We start from the raw sequence: 20,019 nt of genomic DNA on the forward strand, positions 1-20,019 counted from the left end.
AGAGAGTAGGGTTTCTCAAACTTTTAGGTCCGGGGTTCACTTGAATAATTCTGTGCGTAAAAGCCTACCTACATCAACGAATAATTTAACTATTTCAAATATTTATCGTGTCATCTATAATTGAAATGTATATGTTTTTAAACGTTTTTTACACTTACTTGTTTATTGAAATTGGAACACAACAATAAAATAAATATACAAGATGGGTTAAAAAATAATTTAACTAAAACTTATATAATATATAAATGAAGAAAAAACATACAAATGTCCTTATATCTACTAAGTTGCATTTAGTATTATTTATTAAAATGAAGATTGAATAATCAAGATATTATCTGGTCAATGACATTTATACGATTTTCCATTGTATGAAATTATAAATTATTAATCTATATCAATGATCAAAAACTATACAATTATAGACTTTTCGCCCTAATTAAAATAAATTATTAACATTTGTTAGTTTGTATACAAAAATGTTACTGTAATTATTAATGCAATTGATATATTTATTGTTTTATATCATATAATTTTTCAATAAAACTAAACTAATAGTATTAGAAAAAAAGTGTGAAATAAAGTGGAATTTTAACACTTAATATATTTGTATGTGGTGTATCTATGCATTTTCTATTATTAATGTAAAAGCTGAGCGTAAAGGAATGAGAGAATAACAGTCAGAAAGGGAAGTTGTTGTGTCAAGAGAAAGAAGTAAAATATTTATTTCACGTGTGCGGAGAGTTTTAATGGTATTTAATATTAAATGAATGTCAATGTTAACGCGAAAAGGTGGGTCTCGGCTGGAAGAGTGCCCACCGTATTTTGTTTGTACACAAGGCAGGTCGTATTTTTACTACGTGTGTCCGTCCGTCCACTCTCCCAAAGTCAGTTACGTAAGCCACTCGAAGAGCTCTTGAAACACGAGAGGGAATACTTTATCGCTATGCATGTACATACACAAAGAAGACAGAGTGAAACGAACGAAGAGAACAGAACGCAAACAGTTATTTCTACAGATCGTTCGGAGCGTGATTTTTCCGCTGCATTGGGGATGTGGGTCGAACGCCCTTTCGCCACCTCAAAACACAATCCGCGAAACGCGATATTCATTTCCGGCAGTACATTAGTGGCAGGAATTTAATAATAGATTAAATTGAATGGCCATCATCATCATCGTCGTCGTCGGACGGATGGCGTGAAAGAAAGAAAAAAATAATACCAGTGAATACCGATTGAGACATCCAGACTGGGTCAGGAATTCTCATTGTTGTATAAAACGAGAAATACATAAAAGATCATATTTAAAAGCCCTTATCATTATATCCAACATTATGTATTTATTAAAACTTTCATCATTTTCATACCTGACAAAATTTTGATTAATTCAGTGCAATGCTTCTCATTATTTTTTATAAAATATCCAAAAATTTGCATTACTACATAAATAACTAATTAAAAAGTTAAATATTTGATATTTTTAGTAATATTTTATGCGTTTTTGAGAAAATTTAGGTCAGAACCTTCCCAAAACTGAATAGTTTGAATCATCAAATTTCAAAAAAATCACATATAATATGTAACCTTCACTCTACGATTGCTTTTACATCATTTCATTGGACAAGATCAATATCATTAATGCTCTTGCTAAAAGATACATACTTATCATAAAAAGAAGTTTGCTTTACAGCAAAATTACACGTTTTTTTAATTAATTTAATTGTCAAGTCTGCTGAATTGCCAAACATGAACCAGATAGTCCTATCAAAAGTTCCGAACTCCATCGAAGAAATGTGACTCAATTTCCAATCATTTTTTTTTATTGAGAAAAACCTTCTGAAAGTCGTAGCGCCGCGATATTTAGAACGGCGATCCTTTATTCCAAGTGCTCCCCCCATAAAAGGTGATTTTATCTTGTTCCAGTGTGTTAAGGTCACAATAAATATTTAAGAGATACACAAATGCGCTTCGACGCAGCTCGATAATGGACGCATTTATGTATTACTTTAAGTTTCTGTTTCGCCACTTGTCTCGATATAAACTGTAAATTATTACCTTTAAAGGTGTTTTATCGCTTTGATTTAAACTGTATATTTATATGTACTTTGCACTGGAGAACAATGCACTGTTTAATACTGTTTTGTTGGCTGCTCGTTCGCAATAATTCTCGCGAGTTATACTGTTCACTTATAAATCATTACAAGTCGACCAATAAACGAATGTTTATGTAATACTGTTTATGCTTCTTTATCCTACTTGTTCAATTTTCGCGCTGCTGAAATAGCTTGAATATAGTCGTCAGTGTTATCGATATGGTTACAATCTTTATCACATGACCTTGGTATAGTTACAAAATTACCATTTTTTTAACTATGTGATGAAACTATTTACTTACATAAATCGATTTAATCAACTTTCGTACTCTTTAATTCTTGTTTCATGTTTCAAATATAATAAGTTAATAGACCTTTGATGGAACGCTTTTATATTCTATAACGTTGAATTATATTACTTACTCAGAATTATAAATAAACTATCAATCATCTTCGAAGATGAAGCCATCATCTTTTTTAACTCTTTGTTGGTCACTTTTTGAATCATTATTCCTTGATGACAAACAATTCCTTCTACAAAATATTACCCAAATAATATCATAAACTCAATATATCAATTACCTTACTTACAAATAAATATAACTCTGAAAAACAATTTCGTAAAATATATACAAACATTTTTTGATAACTTTCAACTTGTCACTTGTATATTAAACAAAATGTGACATTATGTTTGTACATTTGTTACTGGATTTATATAACACTTATTGCCGTTTTTGAGAGGAAAATTGACAGTTTTTAATAAGCTTACAATTTCATTATAATTTAAAGTGAATTTTTAAGTTGATCTTTTAAAATGAAAAGCTATATACAAATATTATTGAAAAATAACAAGATAAGAATGAAAGACAAGATAAGGATGTTATGTATCAGAAATTTACCTTTCTCAAAACCGTTATAATATAATTTTATTTATTATGACTTTGATACTTTGATTTAAATTAAACAAGAAATTTGAAGATTCTATGATTTTACAATTATACATTATTAAACTTTGTGTACTTAATAAGTTGATTTTCACAATAGTCACAAATTCTCTATAAAAAAGCGACTTAATACTCAATTTTACAAAATACTTGCTATTAATTGTTAATAAGTCTAGTTGATAGTACTTAGTATTCATGTAATTAAAACCTAATTTAATTAAATTAAAGTCGCGAACTTGGTTAACAATATACCTGTAAACCAAGTTTACAACTTTGTAATTATCTTCAGCATAATATTCTAAACTTAAAGACTGTGATATGTGACATTATATAAATATTTTCGGCGAAATCTTGTGTTGAAATAGAACAGTTTAATTTAATGGAAAGATGTGAATCTTACATATATTTCTAGTTGATCTAGATCGCGTTGAAATGAAGATCACTTTTCGTTTTCTAATTGACTCGTTCCGAACTATTTCTAGACAATTGCATAATTTCATTGAATCAACAATATCAATTAGTGCAATAACTCGATCGACGTATTTATAAACATTCGAAGTGACTAATTGCAAAGATATTTTCATTTAGTGTACAATAATTAATGAAAGAGTTCTATATCAATTATGTCGCTTTGTTTTCGTTCGAGTTACAAGACTTCGACGTACCTGAAACCCACGCAGATCGTGACTCGCCTACAAAAACAAAGCGATACAAAGTGCACGAAGTTGTGTACCATATGGTATTAAAAACTATACACATTCAACAATACGTTGCGTTTCCCATCGCCGCCGCGCAAATGGAAAACCATGAAAGGCTCTATTATGTTATTTTTGTTTTCTTTCAATTAATTGAAATATTCGGTGGAAAAGGTTTTGCGCACTCGTTCTCAGCACTAAATCTGCATTATTTAATTACCCTTTTATCTTCACAATTCCACGCCTTTGTAGGTTTATACGTATGCATATATACATACACTTTCTCCTAGTTCGCTACCGGTGCGAAACGTGGATTTAACGCAATTTTAGACGTCGACGGGCTTCCTTTTACAAGGAAACCCTTTCAAGTGTACTGTTTTCGATCTCAGAAACATCACCGATATCCTATGTACACATATATATCTTTATATATATACACAGACTATATAAAAGTGTATATAGAGACTAGATTGTGTCTCTGCTCGAAGGGAAGCTCTTTAAAAAACAAACACTTAATTTGATGACGAATTCTCTCCACTGCAGAGGTAAATTGTTTAGCGCAACTTTGAAAACTTCCACTTTAATTAATGCAATCAAAATTCTATTAAAAGGATTTTAATTAATAAAAAAATAGACTAATAGTGTTTATTAATGAATGAATTCAAACGTAATTAATTTAGTTTCCACAATAGAGAAAAAGCAACAAAAAAATGCGTATTGTAACAGTGGGAGTTGTTAATAATAATATTATGGTTTCCCATTTAAAAAAAAAAGTTATAATAATATTATCAACTTTCACTCCTATAAACCGACTGACGTAGAAAGCTTTGTAATTTAAAAGAGAAGATATTCCAATTTCATATAAATCAAATGAGAATAACATTACTAAAGGTTTTTTTTTACAATAGTTAAGCAATGGGTTGATGATAAGTACACTTTATCAACTCGGAACTAATCCATACTTTCACAATTAATTAAAATAAGAGTCATTGAATTGGGGTATTTTTACTTGTATATATACTTGCCAAGTTGTGAATTAATTAGTAAGTGCAGTGTGACTTACACGCATTGTTTAATGGCAGTAAAGCCATAGATAAGTGAAGATTGGTATAACTAACTTCTGTCGTTTATTAAAATATAAAATTTTGCCAATTTTAAAAGTTCATTGTCAAAATATTTTCTAAGATTCCTGGCAAGTTCCGAAATTGAAAAACTTTGCGATGTCAAGAACTAAAATATAGTCTACTCACAGCATTATAGCTTTGAAGGACAGTTTTATTCAATATTAAGTGATTTGTGGATGTAAATCTGTGAATATTTGATTAATTAATTACTAAGAAATTGGTGGTGGTGAAAAATAAGTGTCAAAGAATATAAGTTTAACATGAACGTCAAATTAACGGGTCGTTAGATAACTAGATGAGAGCGCAGACTTGTGTAAATGATTACCTTGGAAATCGGTTGACATTTGACGGGAAAGTTGTTTAATGAGAACGAGGAGATTGCAGAAAGAGCACGAGAAGAAGCAAAAGAAAAAGGAGCAGAGAATCAAACCGCCCACGCAACAAACCGCAGAACAAAATAGCCGAGATTAATAACCAAAGGCTCCGTCCATCCAGGTCGTGCAGAAAAACGAGCGATTAAATCGACGTTTTCCGATCGCCCGGCAATTACCAAACGGCTCTTAATATCTGCGAGAATTAGAGATCGTATCCAAACCACATGCATCCTATCTCTGTATAAGGTCAAAGACGTGGGACGTTCGGGTCACCCATCATCAAGAAGACAACGGTTTCAATCAAAAATAAAATTCACAAACGCTCACTAAACAAAATGAAAATCTTCGCTTATGCAAATTCGTTTCTGTTCCTTCCTCCATTGAATTGAACAGCGAGCGCGTAAATGCACTCAATGTAACATTGCCACCAATTAGTTAGTGCACAGCATGTCGGCAAACATTAGCAGCATAATTAATAAACACATAACGCCATCCCATAATCGTAATCATGACGAGCGAAGAAAACTGTTTTCAATTGAAACTTGCGACTGACGAGTTTTATCGAAATGAATTAAAAAATGTGAACCGTAAGCTGAAAATCTCATTGAGCTTTTGCACGGCGTTGATTCTTTTGTAGACCGCGTATAATAAAACTTTTCCAATTCTCGTTATATTTTATTATTTTTTTTTAATTAAAACATATTCCATTTCAATGGAATCGGTAACGCAATTTCGAAGTTGAGGTGTGTGTGTGTATATATGTGTAGGATCAAAGAGTGTTCTTTTCCGGGGAGTAATATGAAAAAAAAAAAAATAGGTCACAACTCTCGGGGATTTTCGGATTCAACTTTGATTGTACCCTTCGTTTTCCCATTCAAACTGAACCTGATAATATGAAATTGTCAGTAAAACTCATTATTGAGAAATCGAAAAAAATAATTAACTTTTTTTCTACAGTAATACGAATTATTTTAATTCAATATTCGTTGATTGTGAAAAATTGTATAATTCTGTATTCTACAAAAATGATTTTATTTTTATTTACTAGTCATTATATGGAATACTTTAGTTATTATAAAAAAGAGATTTTTTGATGATTTCGTGAATTTTCTGAATGTTTCTAGAACTGTAAAACTATAATTTTTCACAACTTATTTAAACAGCTAATACTTAATAAACCTAAATAATTATGATTGGATAAAGTACGATAAACAAGGTGATCTTGAATATTAAGATCTAAAGCAAAGTCAGAATTTAAGCAACAAATAAGATTTTGTAGTATTAAGATACTTCTAACTGAATTGTTTCATTGTAAAAACGGTAAGTTTTAAGCTAGTTCCATGCCAAATGATCTTATCTAGTCTAGCAGGAACTAGCAGTGTATTCCAGAGACGTCCGGGTTTATCTTGATAAAATCTGATCACTTTAAGCATATCCTTTGCATGCCAAATGCATTTCCTCGAATTCCGACCGGCCAATTAATTTGCTCGAACCTATGAATTCCAAACACGTGAATTTCGTAAAGTTAGAAAGAAACTTAACTTTAGATGCAAATTCAACTTATTAACTTACATTATTATAAAGATTTATCCGGCTGTTAATTGTTGACTTTCGTAATGAAATATGAATCAAAGTAAATATTCAATTAATCTTATATAAATACATATTGTTGTTACGTAACGATTGTTAATCTGAATCGCAGTAACCGCAAACAAACGCTGTTTACAATGCAGTTCGAATGTAATCAAGTTAACGAGCGCAAGCCAAAAAACAAAATACTCTACGGAGTCTTGATGAACTCTAATAGCATAACGAAAGCGATTACAGCGAAGATTCGACTTCACCGCTTATTATAATCAGATATTTCCGTATTAGAATATTGTTATTATGCATTGGTACACATAAATTGGTTCAAAAAGCAATTAGTCTCTAAGGTATTATTTAGTGCTGTGTATTCGTGGGAGCAGCGGTGATTATTGTCGTTATTCCCGTTGGCGGAGTGCGCGCAACGTTTTGATTTTGCTTCATTAACGAAGAAGGCCGTAATGGCGAAGCCCGAAAATAAATAATTTCGCAACGGATGTGGACGATTGCGGCACATTCGGCTGCACGTTTTCTGCTGCGATTCCATTCCTGGCCTTGATTAAGATCAATTACATGAAATTAATAGTACTCAGACATTTCTGCACGGATGAAAAATACCATTATTACACAAATACGCTTCGTGCCATTTCACACTAAAGGTAAATTACTTGATTACTTTCTTACGTTATTTATGTATTTGCAAATATTTGTTTTAACCCTGTGCGGACATCTATTTTACATAAGCTTAGAAGAAAAAAAAGTTGGGCGGATATATCCGCCACTCGTCTGAAAGTATTAATTTTTGTTGTCTCTAATTAAAACATGTACTTTAAATACATCACTCAACTGATAATATTGAATATTATTATTAACATCGTCAAAGCAAGCATAAAATTATGATGACGCCTTTCATCATTATACCATTTCCTGTATTCACTTCTCCTTGTCTTTTTTTTTTTCATTTTCATTATCTTTCGTAACATTGAAACCAATTTAATAACATCGACCGCCACGCTCGTCTGCGCGCCGGGCTTTGGTTTTCCTTTCGTGTTGTTCTAAATTAAATATTATACTTTGTTGTATATATTTTTTTTTTGTTAATATTCTTTCCTCGGAGTTCCTTTTGCCGCTTTACCTTACGTAATCTCTTAGTGGAGCACTGATTGCAAAACTTCCTTTCATGCGAACCGGTTTTTAAATTGTTTGTAATTCCGTTGATCTTCGGTTCAAATAAAGCAGCAGATTAGAAAATTATAACGTAATTTAATGAAATGAAAAATCTTTTTTTTTTGTAATTTTCAAACGTAAACACAATTATGTAAACAAGACGTGAATTAGTGAGCAGATTAGAATCGAAAATATTATATTATAAAGCTGCATCCTCACTGTGCGCAACATGTAACATAAATGACGTCAGGTGTACCAACTACAAAGCGCCAAATGACAGATCAGTTTCAGAGTCATAAGACTAACTACATCCAAAAATAATAATTTACGTTGCAACTACTGTAACATTTCTATTGTATCTCCATAGTAACCTTGAAAATGATGAATTCATTTTTTTTAACAACAACAAATATCCGGGTTGGCAGGCAAAATCACTTATTCAAATACGTTCGCTAATGATCTCATCTCCTAAACCACATCTTAAATTCACACTTTTGATCCATTGTTGAATAACTTGGATAATGTTAGAACTACTTATAATTTCAAAATAATCTTAGTTGAAGACACTTTAAAAAAACATGATTGGGTCCGTTGAACCCGAACGTTGTTAATCTCAGTCTTCAATCGAACAGCACCAATGGTTGGTGTGGTTACCTGCGTTTTAAAACAATAGTTCTCCGATTAACTGCAGATAGCATTATATACATCACAATGCGAAAACCAACAATGAGTAATCTGTAAGTGGCCGTAAGGGCCTTTCCCAGACCTTCTCCAATAACACTTATGAAATAACTTTACACACAATACTCTCGTGACCTTCTACACTACACTGGACCGTTAACTCAAAGATTGAAAAAGCTCTTTCTTACATCTATTGAACTTATATAAGAAAACTTCTTACTTGCCACTTTCAAATAAACGGTAGTATTGATTAGAAAGAAGAGAATGTTTCTTAAAGAAAATGTTGATTATTTCAATATATAAAACATTGATATGTTTATATACGTAATATTCCATAGTTTCAAAACCCCTGATATAAATTTGAATATAAATATTTACACATAACATATAAAATATAATTTTATTGGATTTTCGTAACAACATTGCATATAATATTAATAATAATATTGAAATTGAAAACTATTATTTAAATTTATGAATCATTACTAAAAACAAACATTGAGAATGTAATATTTCCATATATATATAATTTTATTAGTTTGTTTCAATTATTTTATAAATTTCAGTTATTTGTAATGGTTTATATTTAGAATTAAATTGTTGTTGCAAAACAGGAATGTAATAATATTCGAAATTGTAAATGTTTACATACCTTGAAATTGAAGAATGCAGCAGATAAATCCAAAAAAAAAATATCGATAAAATAGAATAAGCGAAAATTAAAAAAAAAAAGAAACAAAATCCAGAGACGTACAAATAAAAATGTAAATAGTTCAGGAAGACGACGAAAACAAAACGATCAAAGAAGAACTGGTATAAAAGTTAATCACTGAAACTCGTGGATCAGGTAAATGTAAACACTGTTCTTCAGGTTGGGGTTGAAGTGTAGTTGTGTATGATGCAGAGGAGGCAGCACGAATTTTGGTATCCGGACGGGGGGGCGAACGGCGCGTCGTCGGCCGCGTTTGTTCTGGCGCAAAATTCGACGGCAACAATATTATATATCAGGCGACGCGTCGATAATAATAAACAGTGCACACATGCGTCGCGACGCCTGCCTAGGTGGTTCGCGAGCGTCGTCGTCTATGCGTCGGAGCGTCCTGCGACAAACTAAACGAGGGAAGAAGGAACGTAGTCTGGCTGGCTGGCTGACGACTCTCACCGCCGCTCGCTCTCGGTCCTCGATCCTCGAGCCGTTCTCGCGCGCCGTCCTCATCCTCCTCAGTTGTTCCACGATCGAATTCTACCCACACTCTCGCGCATTTTGCTTCACGCAAGACGCAACCTATGCATGCATGTTCATCGACATGCCAAAAATTCCTAAACACAGAAATGCACACACACACACTCGTAGAGGACCTCAAAAAAAAAAGAAAGCAGAATGAAAACATTGGATGCAGACTTTTATGCAGTCGCGTGTGAAATTGCATCAAATTTAAGGAAATTACACGAATCGCTTCATATTCGGTATATGTTATCAGATTGTCTACCAAAGACCATCAGAATTTATTCTTGCCTCAATACCAAACACCTATTTAGAACAACAACAATTTGCAAACACTATCCTTATTTTAGTGTATATTCAATTTATATAGTATGCGTAGTGTAGACATATCCACAGTAGATCAATACAAGCTACAGTTAACACTAGAAATCATAAATTATTCATTATTCATTAAATAATTTATCACTAAAAGTAAATACCTTATTCATCCAATAAATTGTAATAATTTGGTAGACAAGGTGTGAATTGATCAACTTAAACCTAAGTAAGGTATAAGGAAACACAAAATATTTATATAACAGACAGTTCATCAAGTGTATGTTTCTTCTATGAGTCTAAATTATATTGATTCTACTAGAAGTATTATGGTATATTAAGTGCTTGTTAATTATATCTTAAGTTTCAACCAAAATCCAAACTTTATATGTAAATTGACCAACTTAATTGACAAGTACGTTGTTTCATCACTATTTAGAAAGATTTATTATCACTAAAATCTTGCATTTAACATAAATAAAAGCTTATAAAACGAATTATGTACTAAATTTCGAAGATAACAAGGGGGTGTAACTCAGTGGTAGAGTGTCTGCTTCGCATGCTGAAAGTCCTGGGTTCAAATCCCAGCTCCTCCAACCACTCTTTTGCTAACATGCAGAATTATTTAGTTCAACAATTATTATAACTACAAACACACAAAAATTATGTTATAAAAACCCAATCCAATAATTAACTACTTTTAATTTCATTCTAAAAAACCAATAAACTATTCTGACAAATATTGTTTGTAAAAAGTATGATAATAATAAAATATCTTAATGATTCTTTCTCAATTCTTTATTCATATTTTTATGAATTCAAAATACAATTTATTTAAATAGAAATGAAAGTTATATTGTCAAAACTGTAAATTATGCGTATAATTATTAAAAATGATGTATGATTCAATGCTCATCAAGGCGCCAGACGTTCAAGTAATTACAATTTGAATTAATGTTTCACCAGATTCTGAGTATCATTATTCATTACCGCAATAGTAAGAACACAACAGACAATGTTTTGTAGAATTAAATTCAAAAAAGAAATTAATCTATATAATTTATTTATTTTCTTCATGACGTTTTTCTTAAGAATTATTAATGAACAAAGTATATAAAAAAAAGCGTTATTATCCAAGTTGAAAGTAAAAAAATTGTTGGTGATAATGTTTATTGAAACAGTTATAAAATTACATGAAATTTGCTAAACAAGTGTAAATAATTTGCACAGATTATGTATGTTGTATATTGTATAAAAGTTTCTCCTCCTTACAATTTGGGTCATGGGTATCACAATCTATAGAAGTTGTATACACGTTTACAATTTTTCAGGTAAAAAAAAGATAAAATTTCACGCTTTGTTGTACTTCCATTTCGATTCCCACAAGTCCAGGGTTTATCGTCAAACTCACACAGTTGTTACCCTCACTTCGCACAGCATAAAACGATAACAAACATTTGTTTCTGTATTTCAAAACATAAATATCCAAAACTTTTTTATTATCATATTTATTACAGATTTAATTATAAATATGTGTGTGGAATTTGTTCACACAATTATATTTACGTTAATTAAATTATGTTTTATTTAGTGTAAATAATAAATCTTCAATAAAGTAACTGGATATAGAAAACAATATGCTTAATCGGTTTTATATAAAGTGCAAACGCATACAAAATAGAAATGTAATGAGCTGACGTTATTATAGAAGTTCCGACAGCAAAATTATAAATGGAGAGTAAAAAAAAGTGCACGTGGAAAACAATGGTGAAGGAACGAAATAAAGCGGCGTTTCAAGTATTTGATGATGTGTTGAACAATGCGGCTTAGCTATTTCCAAGCAGGAAGTTGCCTCTATTGAGATGCGGCTGGTCCGAAAGGCGTTCGTTTTATGATGAAAATGCAGTACACTTCCTTCTTACGTTTCTCGCTTAAGGTTTTCGAACATATTTTTTATTTCATCTTTCCAATATATTAATTGAATTTATTTGTCTTTTATCATCTTGTATTCTTAACAATTATTACCTGAAAGGTATAATCATTAATTTCTCATTTATTCATTAAAGACATAAGTATTATTTAGTTCCAATTTGTTAGAGAGTAAAGACGGCGAGTGTATTAATAGAATGTCCTTAGTATTAAGGTGGTAAAGGATCAATTATAACGGATTATGTATGTTACTCTTAGTGAACTTTTCATTAAAATTCTCATATAAACAATTAGAAAATGATATGTTTTTGTAAAGAACGTAGTAGGAATTTTCCACGTGGGCGAGCATTGTTTTGTAGGCGTTTGCATTATTTTGCGTGTTAAAGTGTGAGGCAAATTGTAGCAGTATCGTGTGACTGTGTTCTGTTCACGCGGATACATATATAAAATAGATGTCTGTCTTCGGGGAGCAACCGGAATTTACGTCTGTACCGAGAAATGGCTCTGAACGTGAATAGATTTCTCTAGAGTTAGATCCAAGAACATTTTGTTCAGCTCATGGGATTCGCGGTGGAAACTTGAGAACGCGAATCCATTGATTATATATTCTCATGCCCGACGTCAATATAAAATAACACTACTTTATATAATGCAATGAACTTATTGTTATATTTAATGTAATATATTTAAAAAAACTAAATAATAGGCAACCCATTTTACACAATATGTAATCTCTTAATTTTATTGTTACTGTAATATGCAGTATTATAAGTATGTAGCATATATTTACATATGTTAAGTATTAAATATGCTGCGCATGTTAATCCTCGCGAGATGGTGTTGATTCAACTTCTGTTCATCCTGTTGCCCCAACCTCTTCTGTGTTCATCTTTAAACTCATCCTTAGCTCTCATCCTAGCAATATTCTCCGGATCGTCCGCCTCTTCCAACTGCTCCTTTTCCATGGCCTCTCTTTCATCAGCATTTAAATCGATACCAGCCAATGCGGCTTCCTGCATCGACATAGGCCCCTGTTTAGGTTTAGTTGGATTCGGGAAAACACCATCAGCTATGCGTTGATCGTAGAACTCCTGGACAGTAAATGAGGGCAATGATGGATAACCAGCGCCAAACACTGCTTTCTGCATTTCATCTTTCGTTATGATTATTGGTCTCAGAGGCTTCACTGGTATCTTTGGTTTTGGCTTCTCGTTTCCCATCTTCTCCATATGCTCCAAAATAGGTTTTTCCATATCTATGCAATTCAGTTCATCAATTGCCTCATAGATATACAACTTAATCATTGTCAAGAAGTAGTTTCTTTTGATCTCATCATCTACACTTTCATTGTTCATATTCTTTTTCAAATCTTCCAAGTTCTCCTTCAGCACTTTCTGCTCTTTGAATCTCTGAATTTTCGTGGATCTTGTGTTCACTGAATGTGCAATGTCCTGAAACTCACTACGATTTGCTTGCAGATCTTGACATTCCTCTTTAAATTTATAATTACTTAACCCATAGTTATTACATCGACTTAAGAAATCTTTGAAATACACTTCTGCTGTGTTGATTATATCTTTTCTGTCACCCGAAGTTAATTTCAATGACAAAGTTCCCAATAGGGCAGGCAGAAGAAAATACTGAATGTGTTCAGTTGGCACCTCATCGATTCTCTCATTGCTACTGAAAATACTAGCCATCGAGACTAACCTTGTCGAGTCCTCTAATATGTGCATGGCTTTTTTAATGTTGATCTGCAATTCGAATTGATATTAATTACCTTTCATTCAAATTTTTAATTGATTACACTCACTTGAACATTTGGGCTGTTCGTTGGCTCGTCAATCTTTCCCAAATTGTTGAAGAGATCTAAGCCCTCTTGGAATAATGCTGACAGGGATTTATTTTTATCTTCACTGCTGGCCATCTTCACTGTTAATTTGATATTGTACGAATCAAAACAAACTGACACATTCCTACAAATACTGACATTACCTGATATTGTGCACAAGTGAATCACTTGTACCAACTTCCTTAGAAATATCAGAGACTTGTGTACATTTAGTTGCCTGTATTAACAAACACATTTTATTCAAAAATTCTTCAGATAAAAATTAATTTATATTGAATAATTTTATTACTGCAAATCATTTAAAAACGTTCTATTTCTTATTTAATTCTCATAGATGCAAGCAAATCTTTAAGGCTGATTGAAATATGTTAAAGCAAACAAAAAAGTATTAATTAAATTTGTAAACCATTTAATAAAAGTAAATTAAAGAAAGGTCTGATTTATAATAAACATCGATTCGTGTATTCTACACATCAATAAATAACTTTTATACATTAGATTGTCAAAAACATAATTTGAAGACGAATTTGCAAATATCATTGTAAATTATAACACAGATAATAATAATAACTACACCAAAAACTGAATACGAAATAAATGTAAACTCATTTCTCACTATTCGTTTCATCTTCATTCTCATCGTGTTTGTAACCCATAGATTCCATTTCTTGGATAATCTTATCAGTTCTAAAAAAATAATTCATCCAGTCTTTGTGATTGTAATCGGGATGAACTCCACCGTATCGTTCCGGTAAATGTTTAGGATCTATGTGCTGATGTAAAGATTCCCAATCATCGCCGTGGAAGAACAACCGCTTCCTCATTCTCTCGTCCAAGAATGGTCGGAAAACGTTGAACACCATATCAAATACCCACGATTGATTGACTATGTGAATGGCTTCGATTTTCATTGGGAAACTGGTCTAAAACAAGAAATAATAACTGTAGTGTATGGAACTTTCTTGCGGCATGATTTAATATTACTGATATGTAGGCTATTTTATTTTTTTTGCATCTGTATAAGTGTACAAATAGAAAGTAACTTACGACCATAATTTGCACTATTTTAGAAGCGACGCTGGGCGTTAAGTGCCAAGACTTCTGCAGAGATAAACCTTCTAAATCGAACATGCAGACGCCGCCTAAGATCTGCGCTCGCTGCTCTAGAATCGCCAACTCCAAGATGACCAACGTAGCTTGAAACAGTTCGGTGATGGTGAACTTTTTCGGATCCCATATCCCTATAAGATGTACGTCTAATTTCACTTGATTCACTTACAACAACAAAGCAATATGTAATGAAATACCTATCCGGTATAATAAAATGCGTCTTCCGTTCTGCTCTCTGTACGGTGGTACGGTGATTATATCGTCGTCGCCTATTCTCTGCAAGTGCTTGAGGTTCACATCCTCGACGAATTCCGGGTTGTTCTCTTTGAAGTTGTAATAGTTCACCAGCTATAGGGAAGAGAATAAACGGGTTTATGGAGAAAGTACGGCTATATCAGTTTGTTGTACGAAAATCTAATAACTTACCAGTCTGTGAGAGCGTTCGAGTTGGAAATAGCGAGCCCGCAAGAAACGAAGCAAAAATGCATCGTCCGTCCGATGCGGCACACATTCACCACGATCTAAAAAAAAACATATCTACTTATACAAACCGCTTTCTTCATCAAATTCATCAAATGATGTCTTAATAGAAAATTAAGTAAAGTATTAATTGAAAATTAATATAAGGAAATGAGTAATTCTATATGTTTTGCTTAGTGACCTAAATATGACAGTGGAATTATTCTATAATAATAATTAGTATAAATATTCTTCTTCGAATTAATTAATGTTTAACGTTGTAGAAATCGCGTGTGATTCAATTAGAAAGGCGGAAGTGCATAGGGGGTACATGGACCAACAATAACTCTGTTACGTGAGATGCATTTAATAGTCAACACCAAGAATAAATAAACGTTAGATAACTTACTGTAAATCATGTTTCGGAAATCGTCGAGCACTTTCAGACGGGTATCAGGATCTTCGTTCAAATGTTTCTTGGCCCACGCGACTAACTCCTGCGGTGGATCCTCCAAGTCCAGCTCGGACAGCACGTCCGTATCTTGCGGCATTTCCGGTTCTTCTGCAAACCGCATTCGAAAATGAGTCTTAACGATTACAACATTATCGTACATTATTTATAATAACATTATCATATATTATTTATAATAACATTATACATTATGTACGATGCGAAACACGCAATTTGAGTTGTAATAGCTTCGTACGTTTGCCCTATTTACAAACATTTTCAATTTAATAGCACAGCTAGATCATCTTGAAACCACACACCGCGACGAACGGAATTAATGTTACTAGGACTGCTTAAGTATTTACCGGATTCTATTAGAAAATCGCATACGCAAGAGATATTTTCTCCAGTTTACATGAAACGGAAGAAACAAATTCACATTTGGAACACTTACATTAATTATAGTATAATTATTGCTCTAAATATTTATTATAAAATTCCGAATTTTTAAATCCAGATTTTATATATTTCTATTATTTAAGCAATTGCGAACATAAATCTATAATAATTAATGCAATTTATATAAAAAAAAAGAAATAGTTATTTGTCGCGAAACAGATTTGAAGGCTTTTTCTTCTATCGAAACAACATTGGTTAACATGCGACTTTGTTTTTCCATGCCATTTGTAAGCAATCGTTTTGCAATGTTAAATAAATAGTGTAGGTCTTAAAACGTTGAAATGTTGTGCGTACGAGTATGCTTAAATAATCACGTAGTATTGTGCAACTGGTATTTATCAGGGTTACTGCAGGTCAACCACAATTCACTTGTAATTTATTGATTTATGAAAATAACAATTTTTAATTACAACTAATATTTTTCTTCATACTTTCAAAATAATGTATACATAAATACATTCCCAAACAATATTGTTTATAACACGTTTGAAAAAGAAAATAAGCTGTAAGGTAATAAACAGTTTAAGTGCATTTTGTGTCCAATGTTTATTTAGTTATTTGAAATGTTCAATAAAAAATATATTTAAACCTGTTTTTAAATTGCATCGTTTGAAAATAACACAAATTCCCTGAGTAAAGAAGAAATTGAATCTGTGGGTAAACCTTCTGCTTTAAAAATATGCCACAATTTGCGAAAGTTATAGCTGATAGATTCATTTGCAGATGTAGATGAATTGCTAGTTGACAATCCTCGTGAGGATGATGAAATTATAAAGGTTGTCTGTGTCTCCTTCTGATCTTCTAGAAGAAAAATCTTAGTGATGATGATAAAAAGACTGTTTACTGCAATAGCCAAAATTTTGAACGTGAATTGACATCATACATGAACTATTACCAATCTTGTATTAATTAAACATTTTTTCTTCATGTTTCTATAATTATTCTTCATTAATAAATGTAAGATTTAAAAGCAGGTTTCAGTTTATATCAATTCTCTTTATTCACTTCAAAATTGTAATATTTTCTATATACTTTTATATTTCATAAATGTTATATTTAATTGTTCAACATTTAATATTCAATTTTCAAGGGTTTATGCACATAAATATTAGAATTATATTAGTTTCAAAAGTGTTAAATGAAAAACCAAGTAATTGCATTGTGTTCTTTGACCGTGTAATTTCAAAGTCACGTAATAAACGTGCAAAAATATTGAATGTAATTTTAGATATTTTCTCTTGTGCAAAGCAAAAAAAATAATCAGTATTACAACAAAATATCATGCTCGACTTAAGTTATGCAAAAAATAACGTTTGCAATTTATAGAAAATCATTGCAATTACTGCAATTATAAAATTCTCGTTTCAAAATTTTCAGCTTGAGATTTGATAATAAATTGAATTAATTAGTAAATATGTAAATATGCATCAATTACTGTAATGAATTAAGATAAATACTCTTCAAATTAAGATAAATACATAATATTGATTATATAATTGAATCAAAGGGCAAACGGCTGCTGACCTCAATTTCATATGCGATTATGTAAACTTGAAAGGAAACTTTTATTTCATCTTTTGAACTTTTCAAAGAGTGCTTTGCCTTGAAAACGATTGAATTCGTATCAATTTTACGATGTAAATCAGACCTGTTTTCATAATTGCCGCTCTGAAAAACTTATTGCAAACGTATTGCAAATCATGCGATTTAATGCAAAAGTTTTTTTTTTGTTGCAACCCAGAAACATAGTTTCATGGGAATTGCTAAATCACCGCTCCTTTTTTTCTTCTCCCAAGCGTGACACAATTAAGATAACTTTCAGTTTTGGGGAAATCAAAATAAAGGATTTTTTAGAGCCGTTGCAAATCGAATAATTGTATAATAGAAACTTACGTAGCGATTGGTTTTACGATTTAACTTGTCCAACGGTCCCTTGCTAGACTAAGCAGTCCACGGATCGCGAATACAGGCACAAAGACCGGAACGCACTCCTGCTCACCGGTTAATTAAACAAACTCGAATGGAGAGAAAAAAAAACAACAACAACAACGTATAAAACAATATAAACAAGTCCTTCAAGGTTGTCACGTAAAATGGGCTCTGTCGCATATATGTATGTAACGTGAGCAACTTTATTTCTGACTGCACTTCGTGTGTGCGAAAAGGAAAGTGCGATTTTTCCACCCGCTTCCCAGCACGAGAGCGAAACATACACACACACACACACAGCCTCCTCACCAGCAACCACCAGCAGCAACAAACAATTGAAAGTGCACAGTCAATCGTGGGACACATTTTATATATAATTGTTTTTTTTTTTCTTCCTCTCCGGCCAACGTCTTCTTACCAATTGTATTTGCAAATTTTCAACATCGACATGATGTAATGCTAATAGTTACGGAAACAAATACTAAGCGATGTCCGTATCATGAGACTAATGAAACTGCATTTTGCAATACCCCATACTTCTTTTGTTTCGTACAGCATCAACAGATTATACACCTGACCGACAAACCGATAATATTTAAAATGTGTAATTATACTTGATTTATTCACAAATATGTTTTTTCGATTTTTCATACAAAATACACATACAAAGCGCGGATCTATTGGTCCACAGTTTTTAGAAAAACAGATGGTTTTAATAATACACCACAAGGAACAATACAAACATTTTTTTATTTCTTCTGAAACTTTAGAAAACAAATTCGTTCGTGGTTCCACCTACGAACCATTGAGCTTTAAAGTGTTGTTTTTCAATTTTTGCTTAATTTTTTACCTTTGCAATTGCAAGAAATACCAACTTAAGTTATTTATTTTATTATTAAAGAACTAAAGTTGATTTTTATAGTTACATATAGTTTGTCCAAAATATACTAATTATCTCGTATAGCAGAGGTTTCCAAACTGGGAGGCGCGAAAGAATTACTTGAAACAAAATTTTAAAAAATAATATTGGAATTTACACTTTTATATTTAATAATCAATTTTTTTTATTTAACAATAGATTTGATTTACAAAAAAAAACCTTCTAAAGACTTTTCAATAAATTTTAATAAAAACGCACAATTTGTTCGTATTTCAACGTTTGTATTTTCGTCTAATTTAAATTACTTTCTTATCTATTATGCAGGTGTGCAAAACCAACACGTTTGAGATTCGCAGGTGCAGATGATTCATCGCTGCATAGATGTTTCGTGTTTGAAATCGCAGGTGCGGCTGATTCATTGTGTCGTCATAGATCGGGCGTTTTCGCCTAATTTTTATTGCTTTATCAATTATGCAGGTGCGAAAAACGCATTAATTTCTATTGGCAATATAAAAATTTGCTTAACGTTTTGGAACCGCTGATTCATCCTAACATAGGCAATGCGCAATTTCGTATCCCAATTTTTATTAATGAAAAGTAAATACATAAATGTATCTTTCATTTTCATATGAATTATAATTTATATAATATTAAATCGAATAGAAAAAATGTAAAAATTATATATAAATGAGAAAATCTAATCAAAATATTATTAAATTATAGTTATTTAAATATCTTTGTGTCTTGA

The 20,019-nt window shown here is 31.7% G+C and overlaps 2 protein-coding genes and 1 non-coding gene across 3 annotated transcripts; 1 reads left to right on the forward strand and 2 right to left on the reverse strand.

Annotated features, from left to right (window-relative positions):
* Positions 1 to 10,726: 10,726 nt before the first annotated feature.
* On the forward strand, positions 10,727 to 10,798 carry Trnaa-cgc. The gene has a single exon. It is a non-coding gene; the product is annotated as a tRNA-Ala (tRNA).
* A 2,038-nt stretch (positions 10,799 to 12,836) lies between these two features.
* LOC108562992 (immunoglobulin-binding protein 1b) lies at positions 12,837 to 14,146 on the reverse strand. Its single transcript, XM_017921517.1, has 2 exons — positions 13,945 to 14,146; positions 12,837 to 13,885 (listed from the first exon to the last, which is right to left on the reverse strand). Exons 1-2 carry the CDS (start codon positions 14,056 to 14,058, stop codon positions 12,977 to 12,979), a joined length of 1,023 nt encoding a protein of 340 aa, XP_017777006.1. The 5' UTR covers positions 14,059 to 14,146; the 3' UTR covers positions 12,837 to 12,976.
* A 394-nt stretch (positions 14,147 to 14,540) lies between these two features.
* Positions 14,541 to 18,671, reverse strand: LOC108562993 (alpha-tocopherol transfer protein-like). Its single transcript, XM_017921518.1, has 6 exons — positions 18,356 to 18,671; positions 15,962 to 16,114; positions 15,520 to 15,614; positions 15,291 to 15,441; positions 15,031 to 15,224; positions 14,541 to 14,906 (listed from the first exon to the last, which is right to left on the reverse strand). Exons 2-6 carry the CDS (start codon positions 16,101 to 16,103, stop codon positions 14,589 to 14,591), a joined length of 900 nt encoding a protein of 299 aa, XP_017777007.1. The 5' UTR covers positions 16,104 to 16,114; positions 18,356 to 18,671; the 3' UTR covers positions 14,541 to 14,588.
* Positions 18,672 to 20,019: the final 1,348 nt, after the last annotated feature.

The sequence above is a fragment of the Nicrophorus vespilloides genome, unplaced genomic scaffold (assembly GCF_001412225.1).
Source record: "Nicrophorus vespilloides isolate i.1.1-1 unplaced genomic scaffold, Nicve_v1.0, whole genome shotgun sequence".
NCBI lineage: Eukaryota > Metazoa > Arthropoda > Insecta > Coleoptera > Silphidae > Nicrophorus > Nicrophorus vespilloides.